The 20,754-nt window shown below is 37.0% G+C and overlaps 1 protein-coding gene across 1 annotated transcript in view; it reads right to left on the bottom strand.

Annotated features, from left to right (window-relative positions):
• Positions 1-19,406, bottom strand: part of PDE11A (phosphodiesterase 11A) — a 258,746-nt gene extending 239,340 nt beyond the window's left edge. Inside the window, exon 1 of the mRNA XM_051990663.1 lies at positions 17,601-19,406. Coding sequence (XP_051846623.1) covers positions 17,601-18,500 — 900 coding nt within the window. The 5' untranslated portion in view covers positions 18,501-19,406. The remainder of the gene's footprint in view (positions 1-17,600) is intronic.
• Positions 19,407-20,754: the final 1,348 nt, after the last annotated feature.

The following is a 20,754-nucleotide window of genomic DNA, read 5'->3' as shown; positions in this document are numbered from 1 at the left end:
ATTTGGAGCACAGCTCCAAATAATGAGATTTAGAAGAACAATTGGCATCAAATGTTAGGGTTCAGTCATATGAAGAATTCACAATGACCTTTCTGTTTGATAAAAAGTAGGTTTATTTAGGAGAAGAGGTAAGAGAAAAAATGAAGAGAAACAATAGGCACTGAGAGTGCTAAATACAAAATAGTTTGGGGAGAGCACATAGTTGATCAGGAAATGGGTTTTAACCATTAACAATGGAAAATACAAGTTCCGCAGTAGAACTCCCAGTTAACCAGAAGAAAGGTAATCTGCCATGAGATAGAAATATGGCATTGACTAGCAGGCTAAATCCATAGAGGAATTTAACACCTTAAAAAAGTTAGTTAGCTATAAATAAGAGAAAGACTCCCAGAGGTATGATGGAGAGATAAGATAAAAGACACTATGAGGTGTGGAGAAGGGGTGAGAAGAAAGATATCATAAGGCAAAACATCACAGTGGACTAACCCAAGAGGGATTCAGCAAAGATGGCATGGGCCATGGACTGATTTATAGAGAAAAATTAATCTTGGGGGTTTGACATAACTTGGCTTTCTGATTAAATACAGTAAGATGGGGTTACACAAGTTACACAACATCTTCACAGGGGTGGGAGTGGAAGGCTTCTCCATCAGTGCCCTTTCCTGCTTGCCTCAGGGAGTAATTTTAGTATACTTCAATTATTTATTCAATTTAGTATACTTCAGAGAGTTAGCTCTCTGCTAACTCCACCTAGTTACTCAGAACCCCAACAGCAGCAATTTTATAGTAGCAAAAAAAGGAAACAATGTGGTTGTGCATTGATTAAGGAATGACTAGATAAATTATGGCATTGAGTAACATGAAATATTACTATGCCTTAAAAAATTACAAATATCAAGAATTCAAAGAAACATGGGAAGACTTACATAAAAAGATGTGAACAAAATCAGAAAAACAGGTATTCAAAAGATATACAAAGCAAATAAGTAAGGAGCTTAGAGGACTAAAAAAAGGCTTTATGTAAAAGGCAGTGTCTAAACTAACTCTTAAAAGAAGTCAGAGATTCTAAGAAGTAGAGGGAATGCATTATAGATATGAAAGACAATCAGTGTAAACATAGAGACATTGAAAATGAAGTGTCCTGGGTAAGAAGCAAGAAGAGCAGTTTTACTGTGCTATAGGGCAATGTGTACTAAGACTGGAATAGGGTCAGATTGTAAAGAACCTTAAATACCAAAGGATTTTATATTGATCCCAAGGATCATCAGAAGTCATTGGATTTTACTGAGTAGAGGAATGATATGATCCATCCATACTTTAGGAAAATACTTTTGGCAATTGTGTGGAGAATGGATTAGACTGTTTGAGAGCAAAGACTGCATTAGTCCAATTGAGAAGTGAAGAGGGTTTGATGTAGAAAAATGGTTGGTTAAATGGACTGAAGAGATTGTGGGCAAAAGACATTGTAGAGATAAAAACAACTGATTGGATATGTGAGGTTGTGAACCTAGGTGGCTGGAAGGTAAGAGTCCTTACTAGAAATAACTAGAGAAACAGGTTTTACAGAAAAGAAAATTAGTTCTGGTTTGGACATATTGATTTTAAAATGTCTTCTTGTTCAATCATGTCTAGCTCTTTATTTGGGGTTTTCTTGGCAAAGATACTGGAGTAGCGTAATATTTCCTTCCACAGTTCATTTTACAGATGAAAAGACTGGAGCAAAGGTTAAGTGACTTGTCGAGGGTACACAGTTAGTAAGTACGTGAGGCTGAATTTTAACTCAATTCTTTCTGTCTTCAGGCAGAGCTCTATCCACTCCACCATCTAGCTGTCCCTGATAACTGTACCAGTCTACCAGATCTCCATGGCTAGAATGAGGAAAAGGAGTAAGTAAGGATGAGAAGATAGAGCATACCAGGTATATAGAATGACATGAGGCATTAAATTTAGCATTTGCTTGGAAAGGGAAAATAGTAATATTTTACATATGTACTAAGAGGAGGGAAGCCTGAAAAGTTTAGATATGAATTATGAAGGCACTGAATACTATACTAAGGATTTTACCTAAAAGGTTCTTGGAAACCATTGAAAGTTTTAGAGAAGAAAAATGACTTAAACAGTAGTATATTAGCTAGTTTACTTAGCTGTGAAGAATAAATTGAATCTTCCTCCACTGGAAGTCTTCAAGGAGAGGGCATATAACACTTGCTGGGTATAACATAAGAAGGATCCTTCTAGAGCATGAGACTCTTTATAATTTAAAGTTTAGAGATCTTATAGAAGAGAAATACTAAAACAGGGTTTGTTTGTATGTTTTAACATACCAACAAGTCAATGGAAAAATTTCAAAAAGTATATGAACTTGGTTGGGAAACAAAATTACATCTTTATTTTTGATAACCTCTGAGGTTTAACATTTCCTTCCAATAAAAAAAAGATAGACAACAAATATTATTCTGAAGAAGGGGTCCATAGATTTCACCAGACTGTCAAATCATTCTGTGATACAAAAAGGTTAAAAACCTCTAGACTAGAAGTGTGGAACTGGCTAGAACATTCTATTTTAATTTTAAATGAAGTTTACATACAGCCTGAAGATGTACAGAGGAACAATAACCAATCCAAAAAACATATTTTGAAATTGCATTTTTCACAACTAAGATTCTTGCCAATCAGTCCATAAATTTATTAAGTATGTGACAGGCACTGTGCTAAGTGCTGGGGATACCAAAAGAAGCCAAAGATAAGGAGACCAGGAGCTCACAGACTAATGGAGGAGACAACAAAAAAATAAAAACAAGAGTAAATAGGAAATAATTAAAAGAAGGAAAGTAACAGAATTAAGAGAGTTTGAGAAAGACTTCCTGTAGAAGGTAAGTTTTTATTTGGAACCTGAAGCCAGGAAGCAGAAATAAGGAGGGGAAACATTCCAGGCATGGAGAACAGCCAGAGAAAATGTCTGGAGATGTTCATGAAGTGGCAGGGAAGCCAGTCTCACTGGATTAAAGAGTATGTAGTAAGGTATAAAGTATGATAATGGAAAGTTGGGGGGAAGAACAAGGTGATAAAGGACTATGAATGCCAAAGGATTTTGTATTTGACCCTAGAGGTTATAGTTTTTTTTTAATCTTTACATTCAAGGATTATGATAAAGGCCTCATTTCTAAAATATATAGAGAATTAATTTAATTTATAAGAATACAAGCCATTCTCCAATTGATATGAACAATTTTCAGACAAAGAAATTAAAACCATTTCTAGTCATATGAAAAAATGTTCTAAATCACTATTAATCAGAGAAATGCAAATTAAGACAATTCTGAGGAACCACTACATCTACATACCTGTCAAATTGGCTAAGATGACAGGAAAAGATAATGATAAATGTTGGAAGGAATATGGAAAAACTGGAGACTGATACATTGTTGGTGGAGTTTTGAACTGATTCAACCATTCTGGAGTACAATTTGTAACTATGCCCAAAGGGCTGTCAAACTGTGCATACCCTTTGATCCAGCAGTGTCTCTACTGGACCTGTATCCCAAGGAGATCATTAAAAAAGGGAAAAGGATCCACATGTACAAAAATGTTTGTGGCAGCACTTTTTGTAGTAGCAAGGAACTGAAAATTGAGTGGATGCCTATCAGTTGGGGAATGGCTGAATACATTATAGTATATTAATGTTTTGGAATATTACTGTTCAATAAGAAACGATTAGCAGGATGATTTTAGAGAAGCCTGGAGAGACTTACATGAACTAATGCTAAGTAAAGTGAATAGAACCAAGAGATCACTGTACACAGCAACAAAAAGATTATGTAATGATCAATTCTGATGGATGTGGCTTTTATCAACAGTGAAGTGACTCAAGGCAATTCTAATAGACTTGTGACGGAGAGAGCCATCTGCATCCAGAAGAAGGACTGTAGGGAGTGAATGTGGAATCTGGATTACAATGTAATTTTTTTCCTTTTTTGTTGTTGTGTGCTTGCTTTTTTGGGTTTTTTTCTTATTTTTTCCTTTTTTGATCAAATTTTTCTTGTGCAGCATGGTAAATATGGAAATATGTATAGAAGAATTATACATGTTTAACATATATTAAATTACTTGGTGTCTGGGGAGGTTGGGGGAAGGGAGGGAGAAAAATTTGAAACGCAAGGTTTTGCAACAGTGAATGTTGAATGATATTATTTCTTTGGCTCATAAGAATTCAACTCTGAGTATTTCTATTCTCCAATTACTTGGGCAGGTCATTAACAACCTATAAACCACTTAAAATGAAAAGAAGGCTAAGAGAAAAATAACATTGACAACACTAAGAAAGTTCAATATTTAAGGAAAGTATCTGGAAACTATCTTTTTATAATATAAAAAAATTATTCCCATTCAACTGAAAACTCTTTCCTGGAGGTCGCCAGTGACTATGTAATTACCAGAACCAATGACTTGCCATTCTTGATCTATCCAAGCATTTGACACCACAGATCATTCACTTGTTCAACCTTTTGACTTCTGAGACCCAATATTATTGTTATTCTCTTCACTTGTCTCTTGCTTGACTTGTCCTTTTAATTCACTAAAAGTAGATGTTCATCAAAGATTTACCATCTGCCCTCTTTTCTTGAGAATCTCATCCAAGCTAATGGCTTCAAATCATTGTGTAAACAATTCCCAAATCCAGACCCAATCCCCAAATTCTTTCAAGCTAATGTTCTACCTGCTAAAGATTTCTACCCAAATGTCCCACTAGCACCTAAAACTCAACATGTCCAAAACTGCAATCACCTACTCTCCCTCAAATCAGCTCTTTATCCTGACTTCCGAATGTTTGTGAATTATGTCATAGTCATAAAGGCTTGAAATCATGAAAGAATATCATAGAATTTGTGTTAGAAGAGCCCTAAGAAGCCATTTACTCTAACCCATGCACAAAATGCTTCCCCACTATGATATTCCTGACAGCCTTTGCATGAACATCTCCAAGAAAGAGGAATCTACCACTTACTAAAGTAGCCCATTCCACGTCTAATTACAGTGGTACCTGAATATCCATTGTTAATTGATTCCAGAAGGCATGAGCAGTGGTGAAAATGATGATTATCAAACCATTTTTCCCCTAAGAAATACATTTTCAGTCTTCAGCCTAATCATTCCCTCCTCAAAATCCCCAATTCCTCAAAAACCCAATTCTTCAAAAGGGTAAGCGGGCTTCCAGCTGCAGAGAAACAAGCCAGCTCATCCCAGATGATCTGGGTTCCTCCCTTCTTGACTCACCTCACTTTCTGAGAGGAACCCTAACCTTTATATTTTCCCTCCAACCCCATGTCCAACCTTCCTTGGCTAAGTGCTGCCAGAAGCCCTGGGTCCTCCATCTCTATCACCTCCACTTGGGCTCCTTATGCTGCTGCTCAGGGTACTGCTCCTGCTCTTACTGCTTCTCCTCCTGTTGAGTCCACCAGCCACTCCATACCCTTTCGGATACTACTGCTTTGGGAGTCAGGAGACTATAACCTGCTGCCACATCATCTTGCAGGAGCTGCCCTGTGACTTGCCTACCTCGACCTGCTAGTCCACATGCACCATGGGCTCCGACCTGACAATCTTTGCAGGGAGAAGCTGCCCATTGCTAGGGCAATAACAGTAACAGCAAGGGATAGGAAGCATGTCTGGTCAGCCTCACTTTTCATCTGCCCAACCAAGACAATAACCAAATTCAATGAGTGCTGAGCAAGCATCATGTGCTGGAGCACTTTTTTTCTCTTCAAAATGCACCAAATACCCAATTTAACCAGTTTCAAAGCAAACAAATGCAGAGGTACTGCTATATTAAGAAAATTTCCCTGACATTAAACCTAAATTGATTTCTTTGCAATTTTCAATCAATGTTTGAGTTTTTCCTTCTGGGACCAAATAGCACAGCATTGGCTACCTAATATCCCTGGATGGATACAATTACCTTGAGACTTGAATAACTCTCAGTTTCTCAGTTTCTTACAGTTTCTATAAAACTGAGATCACAAAAGCACCTATCACCTAAAGTCTTTGTGAGGATCAACTACTTAAAGACAAATAACATCTCCTTTTCCACCTCCACACTTCTCTTTCCCAGGCTAAACATGCCTAGTTCTTTCAACCAATTTATCCACTCAATTATTATTCAACTAATTCAACCTTTAATTCTTCTTTCTCCCTCACCTCAAATCACTGGATGGGTGTTGCCTCAGACAAACTAAGGCCTGAGAAATACCTTAGCTTAAAAAAGGCCAAGATCTTCTATTGCATGTGGGGCCATCACTAGTCATCCTGACCTAGGTCTTACCACTGGATTCCAATGACTCTAGAGGATAAAGTGAGGCTAATGATTTTGGTCCAGCCCTATCTATATTAAATTCAATTCACTTGCAAGCCAAGACATCAGCCTCCTGGTGTCATTGGTCCTCTTCAAAAATAAAGGATGAACAACAACAATGTCACCAAAGCCAACTAATTCTGAATTTTCAGTGTCTGTGTAATCTGATTCTTTATTTCCATTACCATTGCTACTACCATAATTGAAGCCCAAACCACTTCTCCCCTGGATGGATACAATTACCTTCTAATTGGCTTCCTTGCTTCCCATCATCATTCTATCCTATGAATAAACGCAAGGTTAATTTTCCTAATGCTATACTCAAAAAATTTTCAGTGCATCTGGATTTCTTGCTGAAGGAAACCCAAAGTCCTAAGCCTATAATTCAAAACCCTCTGTAATCTGACCCTCAACTTCCTTTTTATTCTTATTATCTTTTTTTGTCTATATCCATCATATGCTCCAGACAAACTGAATTACTGAGAGTTCCCTGAACATTCCCCATGCTTTTCCATTTCTGCATCTTGACCCATGTTATTCTTTCTATCTGGAATGGCCTTCTAGAAACCTGGAATGGTTTCCTCTCTTTACTGAAATCCTTCTTCAGAACTACTTCTAGGAACTTTTCTCTAATTCATGACACATGCTTTACACATAGTAGGTGCTCAATAAATATTTGTTGAATGAATAAATTCATGAAAGGAATGAATGAATGTTATGCAAACATCCGGTTTGCTTAAAGCCTCACACACCTGTGTTTCTGTCATCTGTCTCAGCTCACCCAACAAAACAGCTTGACTCTGTTTTTCAAATTCAAAGCCTTTCAAGCACCTGTATCATCATTAACAACACTAGCAAAAAAAAAAAAAGTAAAGTGTTTTTTATTAATGTTTAAAGTGTTCTGAATGCTGAGTGCCCTGAAAGGGAACATCTGTCACTCTGAACATGCTTACATCATTTTGAACTTCTTTAGGGCATTTTTTTTATTAAGGCATGGAAAACTCTTCTTTGTTTTTAACTGTAAGCCTAGATAGATAGATAGATAAATGGATGAAGGAATAAGTGAATAAGTAGATAAGTAGATGATAGATAAATGAATGAAGGAATAAATAGGAAGATAGGAAGGAAGGAAGGAAGGAAGGAAGGAAGGAAGGAAGGAAGGAAGGAAGGAAGGAAGGAAGGAAGGAAGGAAGGAAGGAAGGAAGGAAGGAAAGAGAGAGAGAGAGAGAGGAGAGAGAGAGAGAGAGAGAGAGAGAAAGAAAGAAAGAAAGAAAGAAAGAAAGAAAGAAAGAAAGAAAGAAAGAAAGAAAGAAAGAAAGAGAGAAAGAAAGAAAGAGAAAGAAAGAAAGAGAAAGAAAGAAAGAAAGAAAGAAAGAAAGAAAGAAAGAAGAAAGAAAGAAAGAAAGAAAGAAAGAAAGAAAGAAAAGAAAAGAAAGATGGAGGAATGGGCAAATAACCAGATAAACAGATAGACTGATAAATAGACAGACATACAGTGGCCACTCTGAATATGCTTGTTAACAACAACAAATAGGATGGCTTATTTATAGATTAGGATTTGTTACATTATAGAATCCTTTTGCTTGTAAGGCTAAACCTGAGCATGGTAGGTAATTGGGAAAAGTTGTTTGTTTTTTTAAAGTTGATCCTCCTAAGTTTATCATTTCAAAACTATTTAGCTCAAAATCTTTTCGCTCCTATTTCTAGAATCCTCCAAGATGCATAGTATACTCTCCTGACTAACACTCCTGTGGTCCAATAAATGCCAAATGCTGGTTCTGAAATAAGAGCTGTGCCTAATTTCTCAGCTCTGCCATTTGCTGTCTGTGGGACAATTACCCAATGTCTGGAACAAACTGTCTGAACCTCAGTTTGCTCATTTGTAAAAATAAAAAGAATTTGAATAGGTGAAGCTTCAAATTTGCTAGACCTAAGAGACAGAGCATGTCATTCTATTCCACAGATGATGAAATTGAGACTCTTGAGAGGATGGATCTCCACTGTTCATATCAAAAAAGTGTTACAGGTGGTATTCAAATCTAAATGTTCTACATTTAAATCCAGAGTTCTATCCACTATCTCCCACTGCTTATTAGATCTCAGCAGGATTATTGTTTAGTAATAAAACTTTGAGTTTTCTTCCTCAAGGTTCACTTAGTCACTAAAAGCAACCTCTAAAATGATTACTCTAAAAGGCAAAATAGTAAATTGATAGTTAACCCATTAAAATTTTTAAGTGCTTTCAATTTCAAAATTATGCCCAATGCTTCACCCTCTCTTTATATCCAATTAGGTGCCAAATTTAGTCAATACTACCTGCACAACATCTCACTAATCCATGACCTTCCCTCCATTCACATAAGCCGCTAGTCTAGTTCTGGCCCTGACTGTCTTTCACCTGAACTCTGCAATATCCTCATCCTCAACGAAGTCTCCTTGCCTCAATACTATGAGCTTTTCAACTCACCCTCTCCGCATCTACCAAAGGGATATTTTTAACTGATTGGTCTGGCTATCTCCCTCCCCTGCTCAAGAAGCTCTACTACTCCATCTAGTCTCTAGAATAAAATGTACTGTCTGCCTGGGGTGCATATAAAATGCTTCACAATCTGACTCTAGCCTACCTTTCTGAGCTGATTACATATGGCTTCTTTTCACATATCCTATACTCTAGTCAAACTAGCCCAGTGCTGCCCTTTTAAACATTTTAAATTTTTTATAATAATTATTTCTATTATTGAAAAATATTTATTAATATTTCCTACTATCTGTTCACTAAGAAAATTTTATTTTATTTTTTAAAATATTTTATTTTTTCTTAATTACATGTAAAAACAATTTTAACATTTTCTTTTTTTAGTTGTAAGCTCAAAATTCTATCCTTCTCTCTCTTCCCTTTCGCCTCCTGGAGATAGTAAGCAATCTGATATACATTATGCATATGTGATCATGTAAAACATTTCCATATTAGTCATTTTGTGCAAGAAGACTCAAAAAGAAAGAGAATGAAGCAAGGAAGGAAGGGGGGGAAGGAAGTATGCTTCAGTCTATATTCAAACTATATCAGTTCTTTCTTTAGAGGCAGTTCTTTGGATCAAAATATTGCTGAGAATAGCTGTCATTCACAATTCTTCAACATACAATATTGTTATTGCTATGTACAATATTGTCCTGAATCTGTTCCCTTCACTTTATATCAGTTCATGTGAGTTCTTCCAAATTTTTCTAAAATCATCCTACTTGTCATTGCTTATAACACCATAATATTCCATCACAATCACAGATCAAAACTTATTCAGCCATTCCCCAGCTGATGGGCATTCCCTCAATTTCCAATTCTTAGCCATCACAAAAAGAGCAACTAAAATATTTTTGTACAAATTTTTCCTTCTACCTTTTAAAAAAAATCTCTATAGAATATAGGCCTAATAGTGGTACTGCTGGATCAAGGTTATGCCCAGCTTTATATTCTTTTGGGCAAAGTTCCAAATTGCTTTCCAGAGTGGTTGTATAGTCCACCAACAGTACATTAGTGTCCCAGTTTTTCTCACATGCCCTCCAATATTTATAATTTTTTCTCTTTTTTGTCAATTAGCCAATCTGATAGATATGAAGTAGTGCCTCAGAGTTGTTTTAATTTGCATTTTATTATTGCATATTATTGATTTAATAATCAGTTGTGATTTAGAGCATTTTTTTCACAAGATTGTAAATAGCTTTGATTGTCAGAAAACTGGCTTTTCATATCCTTTGTTCAATTATCAATTGGGGAGTGACATTATTATAAATTTAACTCTTTTTTCTATATATTTGAGAAATTAGGCCTTTATCAGAGATACTTAGTGTAAAAATTTTCCTCAATTATTCATTTTCCTTCTAGTTTTGATTTAATTGGTTTTGTTAATGCAAAAATTTTAATTTTACATAATCAAAATTACCCATTTAAAATTTCATAATGCTATCTATCTTTTGTTTGGTCCTAACAAAACCCTTTTCCATAGATCTGACAAGTAAGCTATTATATGTTCTTCTTATAAGATCAGCCTTTATATCTAAATCTTTTATTTTTATTTTTATTTTTGCTGAGGCAATTGAGGTTAAGTGACTTGCCTAGGGTCACACAGCTAGGACATATTAAGCCTGCAGTCGGATTTGAACTCAGATCCTCCTGACTCTAGGGCCAACACTCTATCTACTGTGCCATCTAGCTGCCCCCCTTAATATCTAAATCATGTGCCCCTTTTGACCTTATCTTGGTACAGAGTATGAGATATTGGTCAATATCTAATTCCTGCCATACTGCACTGAGCAAATAAAAAAAATCAAAACTGAAAAATAAATCCTGCAACATATATCTACATAGTCCATGAAGAAAATGTCTAAATTTTGTCCAAAAATTTGTATCACTTTCTGCATTTTAAGTTTATCACCTCTCTGGCAGGAGATGAATGGCATGTTTCATCTTTATTCTTTTGGACTCATGATTTATCATTACAGTAATCAGAATTCTTTCAAATATTTCAGTTGTTTTTCTCAATAATGATGTATTATTGTATAAATTGTTTTGTTGCTTCTGCTTACTTCAGAAAGGTGTTCCTGATTTCCTCTAAAAATGTCCACTTCACCATTTCTCATGGTAAAAGAATATTCCTTTACATATATATGCCACAATTTGTTTAGCTTTTCTCTAGTAGAAGGATATTCCTTTATTTTCTGATTTTGGATTACCATGAAAAAAGTTGCAATAAACATTTTTGTTTATATAGATTTTTTCCATCTGTCTTTTAGTTCTTTGTATCATAATACAAAGCCCTTGTGTGATAATAACCAGTGGTGTTGCTGGGACAAAGGGTTGAATTTGGGAACATAGTTACAAATTGCTTTACAGAATGGCTAAACTGATTCACAGATCCCCTATTATATGTTTTCCCACAATTATTTTTCCAACATTGTCATTTTCTTCTTTTGTCATCTTTGCCAGTCTGACAAGCATGAGGTAGAATCTCAAAATTGTTTTAATTTGCTTTTCTCTAATTATTAGTGATTTAGAACATTTTTCATATAATTGTTGATACCTAGGATTTCTTCTTTTGGAAAGTGCCTGTTTATATTCTTTGATCATAGGCCTGCTGGGAAATGGCTCTTAGATTTATGAATTTAATCAGTTCCATACATATTGGAAATAAGATCTTTCCCTGAGAAACTTGTTGAAAAGATTTTTTTCCCTTATCTTCTTCCCTTCTGATATCTATTGCCTTAGATTTTTTTATTTTACATAGTCAAAATTGCTCATTTTATCTTATGTAATCCTTTCTTTCACTAGAATACTCATGAATTTTTTCCCCTCATCCATAGGGGAATTTCATATGTTTGTTGTTACACATGATTTTGACTATGACATATTTGAGTTATGCTTGTTTTGTTATGTCACCATAAGTTAATTTGTTCTATATTTGTTTTATGTTTGTATTTTATGTATTGTATTATCAATATCATCTTATCTTTCAGATCTGTCCCCTAGCATCCCTTAAACTCAGTTCAAGTGTTAACTCATCAAAAACAGAGCCTCTTGCTGGTCACCCCTATTATTACCCACAATTTTAAATGTTCTCCTTGGATTTATTTTGTATTTGGCTTATATTATTTTGTATTTTCTTATTTTTGTTTATGTTGGTTCTCTCTAATCATCTTAACAATTAAGTGTGGCAGAAGATGGAGCTCTGAGTCTAGAGTCAGAAAGACCTGATTTCAAATATCACCTCAGACATTTAATAATTGTGTGACCTTGGGCAAGTCACTTAATCTCTCTGACTCACTAGTAAAGTAAGTTTTATTACTAGTAAAATAAGGACAATAATAGTACCTATTTCTCAGAGTTATGAAGATCGAATGAAATAATATTTGGAATGTGCGTAAGTAGTTGCTAATAAAGGTTTGTTCCTTTTTTTTTTCATTTCCATTAGAATAATCATATTTTTTGAGGGCAGGGATTAATTTGTTTTTATTTTTATGTACTGAGTGCCTAGCACATTGCCTGCAACATAGGTAGGTACTTAATAAATTGGTTGTTGATTGATTGATTTTTTGCTTACCCTTTCTTCTCTATTTCTACCTTCTACTCAAGAGAAGCAAAATTCTAATTATCATAGAATTAAATATTGAAATTCATCAGTCAGTAACAAAAAATTAAATGGCAAGAAAAAAATTTACCTTCTTCAGAAACATAAAAACCTGGGTCTTCCTAAACTATGTCAGATTTAAATATTCTCAATAATTTAAAAAGTGTCCTAAAAGTCTTGGTGCATTTCTAAGCTATTGAAGGTTTAAGTGCTTAAAACTACACTAAGACTTTAGGGACACTTTGTATTGGTGAGCAGGGGAGGAAGGAGGGGAAAAGTGAAGGAGGGGGAGATATAGAGAAGAGACTTAGAACCAAAGTAAGTTGTTCCGTTTTTACACAGAAATCTCAAATAGAAACCTCAAATGATAAGGCATAATAATAATAATATTGTACAAATAATAATAATAATAATAATATTGTGCATAATAAGTGCAAAACAACTGACAATACATTTGGAGAATCAACACTATAGAAGAGATCATAGTATCAAAAATAGATTTAGAATTAGAAGAGGTTTTAGAGGACATCAATGCTAAACTTGATGAAGAAACTGAGGTCCAGAGAGGATGCGTCATACTCAATGTCACATAGCTAATAAATATCTAAGGGAATTTTAATTCAAATCTTCCTGACTTCTTAGTCATCAATATATTGGGAAAGAGATAAGGAAAGCATTAGAATCAGAAGTGGAAGAGGGGAAGTGGTCAATACCAGAACAAAGTATTTGCAAATATTCTCTCCTGCTCTCTGTCTCTGTGTCTCTCTCACACACACATACACACATAAACACAAAGTGAATACTGGATGAAGAATTACAATCCTTAATTCAACAAAAGCAAGGCAAAGTTGTACAAATTACATCTCTAGTGTCATAGATGAGGAATAGAAAGGAAGAGCGTAACTTCAAGTCCCCAATAATTCTAGGATTTTAGTGAGGCCATATTGGCAAAGATACAGAATATAGTGAGAGTAAGTTCCAGATTTGTTGGAATCTACTTACAAAAGAAAGGAAAGAAGGAAGAAAAGAAGGAAGGAAGGAAAGAAGGAAGGAAGGAAGGAAGGAAGGAAGGAAGGAAGGAAGGAAGGAGGAAGGAAGGAAGGAAGGAAGGAAGGAAGGAAGGAAGGAAGGAAGGAAAGAAGGACGAGAGACAAAGAAGAAATAAAGAAGAAAGAAGGGAGAAAGAAAAGGAGGGAGGAAGGAAGGAAAGAAGGAAGGCAAAGAGACAGAATATGGTGAGAATAAGGAGGGGAAAGAAGGAAGGAAGGAGGGAAGGAGGGAGAGAGAGAGGGAGAAAGGAAGGAAGGAAGGAAGGAAGGAAGGAAGGAAGGAGGAAGGAAGGAAGGAAGGAAGGAAGGAAGGAAGGAAGGAAGGAAGGAAGGAGGGGGAGGGAGAGGAAAGAAGAAAAAGAAAAAGGAGAAACTAAGAGGGCAAATAAGAAAAGAGAAGAACTCATGAAGAAAAGGATAAATAAAATTAACAGAAACTGAGATATCTATAGATGAGAAAGCATCAGGGACAAATCAGAAAAAGAAATTAGAAAATTGGGGCAGATAGCAAAAAGCAGCCAAAGCAAAGGGAAAACCTGGCTTTCCTAGACTAGAAACAAAGGTGACATTAGATTTCTAGCCTATTGTCTTTGAATGCCTTTGCTTCCATTCTCCCCATACCATCACCACCAGACTGGCCCCTACTAAAACAGGTATTGCTATTTTTAGAAACAAATTCTTCTCTTCCCAACCACACTTTCAAAATTTGAAAACAAACAAACAAACAAACAAAACAAAACCAACACTGAGGTAAATACTGATTGCAGAATAAGGAGATGAAATGAGAACCACTAAAACCCTGAAGCTATCTCTGCCTATGGTATGCCTTTAGGTTTCTTCCCATCCTTAGGCCAATACTTGATGAGGAGCCCAGGAAAACAAAGAGCAAAGAACACAGTATGAGTAGTATTTATTGGATAAGAATTTGATTGTATGGGCAGCTAGATCGCACAGTGGATAGAGCATCAGCTCTGAAGTCAGGAGGACCTGAATTCAAATCCAGCCTCAGACACTTAACACGTCCTAGCTGTGTGATGCTGGGCAAGTCACTTAATTCCAATTGCCTGAGGGGTAAAAAAAGAATTGGACTATATTAGTAGATGAAGGAGACTACTAAGAAACAAGGAGTACAAAATAGAAGTTCCATCAGAAAGGAAATTTTTTTAAAAGCAAAGAAAGAAATAAGGAGGCTATATTGCCAGTTTTGATGTTTGACATCAACTGTTGGATAGCTGTGATACAGTGGATAGAGGGCTGGGCCCAGAGTCAAGAAGACTCATCTTTGTGAGTTCAAATCACTTTTTAGCTGTATAACTATGGGCTAGTCACTTAACTAGTTACTTAACCCCATTTGCCTCAGTTTCTTCATCTGTCAAATGAGCTAGAGAGGGAAATGGAAAATCAGTCCATATTTTTGCCAATAAAACAAAAATGACTCAACAAAAACATCAACAATTTGTCATGCACAGCTGGATGTAATTTTTAAGATTGCTAAAAACAAACCAAGTAAACAAGAGAATTTAGGGAAAATACTGGCAAGAGAAAAGTAAAGAGAACATTTTGAATCTCTACTTCTCATGGATACATGAAAGATTCTGTAAAGTTTTATGTGATAGGAAATCTGAAGTTATATCTAGAACTCTAGCATAGTACACACTTGTTGAATCAAAATAACATTTCCCAGAAAATTTTGCCATGATGTGAAATCATTTGATTTTTCCTCAGAGAAGAAAATGAAGAATGCTCACCTTTATTTTATGCTTTTATTTATGGATCTGAGTTATTCTCAGTTTAGGGAATTCCTAGTATGGAGAGTTCCTACACTAAGGTTGGCAAGTCAACTACAATTTAGGATCCTAGGGAACTTCCAGGGAGCTCTGAAACATTAATTGATTTGCCCAAAGTCATGTAGATATTATATGTCTTAACAGTGGTTAAAGCACCAGCCCTGGAGGCAGGAAGCTCTAAATTTAGATATTATATATCAGTATCAGGACCAGATCTGAACCTAATTAGATCATGAGGCAAGTGTGCCAGTATTCCTAGGTCTACCTAACATACTGCTTATCTCCCTCTGTTAACCCAGGTCTTCCTTATTCCACTACTGGCCTGCTCTCTAACCTCTGCCACAGTGTCTATCAAACTAAATTTGTTACTGACAAATTGTCAATAAAGCTGATGTTTTGGGTGGGCAGCCTATGACATAATAGATCTGTAAAATAAGGACATAGCAAACCCATAATGGAAATTGTTCTGTATTGTAATCTTTCAGATGATGTTAAATTTATTTTTTACATTTCTTTACAACTCTGAAAATCCATTCTGGTTAAATGAGTTCTAGACCTATATGTACCTGAGTGGGACAGCTGGAAGACTAGTTCACAGAATGCTTACAAAACTTTCATGACCAAGGAAGTATATTTGCATTTCTTGTGAATCCTAAAAATTCATGGAAAATTATATACAACATTAACATTTTTAGTCAATGAACACTGAGTGCATTATAAGTGATTGGCTTTCAAGGCCTTGACACCTGGGTACCAAAGCTTAAATCACTATTGCAAAAAAATAAAAAAATAAAAATAGCTCGTGACCACATGGGCAGCTAGGTGGCATAGTGGATAGAGTGCTGGACCTGGAATCAGAAAGACTCATCTTCCTGTGTTCAAATCTAGCTGTATAAGTCTGGACAAGGCTTTTATCCCTGTTTGCCTCAGTTTCCTCTTCTGAAAATGAGTTGGAGAAGAAAATAGCAAACCACTCCACTAGCTTTGCCAAGAAAACCCCAATGAGGTCATCAAGATTTGGACATGACTGAAAAATGAGTAAACAACCACAAAAGTGACTTCACAGTACATAGAATACTGTTTTCCCCTTCCCAATTCTTTGAGCATTTGAAAGTCATCTTTTTCCCAAGAGTTTAACCTTTAAATTCAGTTATCACTTTAAGTCTTCTCACAAATATAAAGCATGATCACTAAGTTAATTATCCTACTAATTAGAAGTTAAAAATAAGTTAAACACATACTCTGAAAAGTTAATTACTGAGTTTTTTCTTCCGAGCCTAATGATTTTCAACTACCAACCCAATTGGTCAAAACTCAGCAGTCAAGAATAATTCACATTTACATAGTGTTTTACAGTTTTTTAAAAAGTCATTCTCATAATAATCTTCTATATTAGAAGCATAATTAACATAGCTATTAAAAGGCATAGAGGCAGAGGTTAAAGTAACACTGGCCTGAGAGTCAGGATGAATATGACCACAGATCAGTGACTTAACCTCTTAATGTCACAGGAAAGCTCTCTAAGACTACAATTTAATATGAATTGCCCATTTAAAATTCGCCGAATCTTTCTCTGGCTTCACTCTTCTTTTTCTCTCCCTTTTTTGTCAGTGCAGCATTTTACAAGTATGTCAATAAAGTGATTATTAGCATCTTTATCACTAAGCTATCTGAAGACTGAAAACAAAAAAATGTTGCCAACTTTATACTGCAAAAACCATGAGAAATATTTGAACAAAAATCTCAAAAGAGGGTCAATATAAACAGAAGAGGTAAATAACACTCTTGGACAATGAAAAGTCACCTAAAAATTACTGACTCCTCCTTAATAGGGGTGAGCTGTAATTTGAGCACTTTACCAGACACTAAACTAAGAAACTACAATGTACATTGCAATTAATGGATAGTAAAGGGTCTAAAATGGTTGTTTTCTTTGCACTAACATTAGGTTTCTAAAAAGTTTAAAAATTAAATCTATATTAGGACTGGATTTTTTTTTAATCTTGTTCATCTCAAATACATACTGGCATTTTTTTTAAACAGAGATATCTACATAGCTCTCAGAGTCTTTGGGTTCCCAAGTAAACCACTGTATATTGGAAAATACCTAGGTATGTTAAGAGTTGTAGTAGATAAATTCTGATTTATGGAAGCACACAGAGGACTTCATATAACAAGTTTCATATTGGATATGGCTTTTTCTATGTTCCAAGTACTGAAGGATATTCAATTGGAAAGTTTTCAGTGGCTCCTGAATGGGGGGGGGCGGTTAGCTAGGACATTAAAATGGTCCTACCTTGTAAGCATCAGGAATGTTGACTGTCTCCCCATGTTCCCCAACATAGCCGATGATGCCTTTTCCCCAAGGCACCTGCACTTCATTAGAGTTCTCAGTGCTGCTACAAGGAAGAAATGGGGTCCCAGCATGTACATCAAAGAATTTAGAGACCAGGCTTTTCTTGCCTGAGGCTGTGCCCTCCACCAAGAACAGGGAGCATCGGTCAGCATCCACCATAAGACAGACAAAGATGAGGATTTTGTAGCTGAGACTGGTGAGATCCAGGTCATTGGAAATCTCCTTGACCAGCTCCAGGAAGAATTGTCGTTCATTGTGCTGCTTGAGGTGGCACTTGTAGTCAATGGCTGTTGGGGGATATTGGGGTAAGTTGACCCGAGACTCCAGTAGGGCACTGAGAATGTGGGCAGTAGTTGGAGGCAAAGAACTGGCCTTTCGGAGCAGGGCCCTCCGCCTCACACTGCTCAGGGGTTCTTGGGCCCTGGATGTGACTTGCTCATCATAAGTCCTATTCACGTGGATGGCTTTGGACCTGGCAAAGCTCTTTCTCAATTCTTTCTGAGAAGCTCTCCGCTGTAGGCCCCCATCACCACGGCTTCCAGCCCAGTTGGGACTCATGGGAACATTGCCACTATCTCCCACTCCTGGAATGGGCTGACTGTTCGAAGACCCCTGCTGGACAGTGACACTATAACTACCAGCAGCAGCACTGCTATTTGGGGTCCTGGCCTCTGAAGGAAAGTGTCCTGGGGCTGAGACCCTCTGGTTTTGCCCATGCTTCTTCAACCACTTCTGCACCAGATCCTGCCTCCCCTTCCTCATCAAATAGTCTTCAAATAGCTCTGGGTGCCTGTCCAGGAAACTTTCCACCTCCCCAAAGTCCAGGCAAGGAGCTGACATTGTCCCAGCTATGACTGCAGACACCTCTCCAAACACCTGAGCACAAATTTTTACCTACTGCCAGTCAACTCTTTGCCTCCCCATATTCTACCCCAATCAAACACCATGAACTCAAGCAAGACCCTCCTTTGCCAGTTCGTGGGTCATGTGAAGCAGAGGAATCCCAGCAGGCAGATTTCCTCGCCTTCCTCCAGCTCAAAGGATGGGTCGCATAGGTTCTCCCGTTAGTGCTTCTTCCACTGTGCTCTGGGCACTGGACTCACGGATGCCCAGAACCGTGCTGTTGCCGCAAGTGCTGTTTGTTTCTAATCTTTTTTTAAAAGGGGGGGAAAGTGCGGAGTTAGCTAGTTAGCTGCTGCTGCTGCTGCTGCTGCTGTCCTTGCTTCTGTTTTTGCTCTTGCCGAAATCGATGAGTGGACCACGGTGAAAGCTGTAAGGGAACTGATGCCTGGATGATTGGGGGGAGGGAGGAATAGAAAGGAGGGGAGGGAAGGAAAGACACGCCCCTGAGTCAGGGACAGGGACTGGAGGGAGGGAGCAAGGGAGGGTGTGAGAAGGGTGAAGAGCTCAACAACCAGAGACTATGGCAGGCTGTCGCTCCACGGAAGGGAATCAATATTCACGAGACAAAACCCAGGAGGTTCGGGGTGGACTTTCAACTCGGAATGGAAATAGGAGAGGAAGAGAGAAAGAAGAGTCTTATCTTTATCTCCTCCCCTCCTCTCCTCGCCTTTTGCAGCCCCCTCCTCTCGTCTCCTTTCTCCCCCATCTCTCACAGGTTCTTCAGCAGCATTTGTTGAAAAGGATCCCAGAAGGACCACAGCTGGGACCTTAAGAGGAAGTGTTTGTGTTTCACAAGGAAATCAGAACCTAGAGGTTAGTTCCCGTGGAAATGAAGATGAACAAGGAGAGGTAGGGCTATTTTTTGTTTTGGTTTGGCTTAGGAGAAGGGCAGAGGATGGAGCGAGTGATTAGAGGTTATTCACTTGCTACATTAGAGTACTGCGTGATGGTATCGTGTACCTCCAGAGAACTCAAGAAATATTAATCAAATTAAATTTTCCCCAAAGTAGCAGATAAAGTTCTTTGTGCAAGCTGTTCCGTGTAGCTTGTAGACATTTATTTACTTTGAAGTAAAAGGGAAACTGCATTTACCAGGTAAACTCATTAGGGGAAACTTACTTCTAGGTAGGTTAATACACTCACTGACTTGGAGAACTGGGGATTGGAGAGAGAAGACGGAAAGAAGAGAAAGAGAGCTGGTGGGATTTTTCCCCCGAAACCTCTGTATTTCTATTTCTTTCCTCTTCATGAGTGACTTGCTTTGTACTCTTTCCATTTCATCCCCAAGTCCAGAGTCAGATGTGTTTTCTCTCCCTATTAATTTCTAGGGCTTTTATATAATGAATTCGATTAGTCTTTCTCCAGCCTGAAAGTTCCCTGAACCTGGCTTTTCTCTGCATAGTTAGGTGTCTCATTTGGAAAGAATTTTTCTTTTTTAATGATAGCCAGTAATTCTTAAGCAATCCCAAGGAAGGGGGGAGCATGTCAGAGAAGTCGATGTTTGCTCCCAGTATCGGGAACAGATCAACTCTGACCTTCCATGGCAGGGAAAAAAAACAAAAACAAACAAAAAACTTAGGAACAGGATTATTGTGATTCAGTCTTAAATGAATCCAGTGAAAGAATTAATTTATAGGATCACTATCCAAGAAATGGGAAATACATGTACAATTTTGTGCAAGTAGTAAGAATCCAATCAGTATTTATTGTATTGATCTGCTCCCTGCTCCTCCCTAAAGAATTCTAAGTAGTCAAAATTGATGCCCAGGAGAACCTCCTTGGGGGGCTGAAATTGGGATCCAGTGACCAACAGTACTTTGAAGTTCTTCACTTATTCCTTCTGGAAAATTCGCTGGGTACATGAGAATAAAAAGGTCACTTGTTTAAAGGTTTTACATTTTGAGGTTTTCTTGGGGAAAAGGAAAGAAGACAGATGGGTGCAGAGGAGAGGCCATTCTTGAAATGTCTATCTTATTAGAGCACTGAGTTTAAAATCAGAAGATTTAGATTCAAATCCCAACTCTAGCTAGCTATATAACTAAACAACCAATTTAGCCACTTTGTGATTCAGGTTCTTCAAATACCATATGAAAGCACTGGACCAGATGCTTGCTAGTTCCTTCCATTGTTAAGTTCTATGATATTCAAGGCAATAGGCTATTTCTAGTCAGAGCTAATTGGGCAAAACTTC

This window comes from Antechinus flavipes, chromosome 3, assembly GCF_016432865.1.
Source record: "Antechinus flavipes isolate AdamAnt ecotype Samford, QLD, Australia chromosome 3, AdamAnt_v2, whole genome shotgun sequence".
In the NCBI taxonomy this organism is placed as follows: domain Eukaryota; kingdom Metazoa; phylum Chordata; class Mammalia; order Dasyuromorphia; family Dasyuridae; genus Antechinus; species Antechinus flavipes.
The sequence above is the reverse complement of the archived record's forward strand: the minus strand, read 5'-3'. Positions and strand labels throughout refer to the sequence as shown.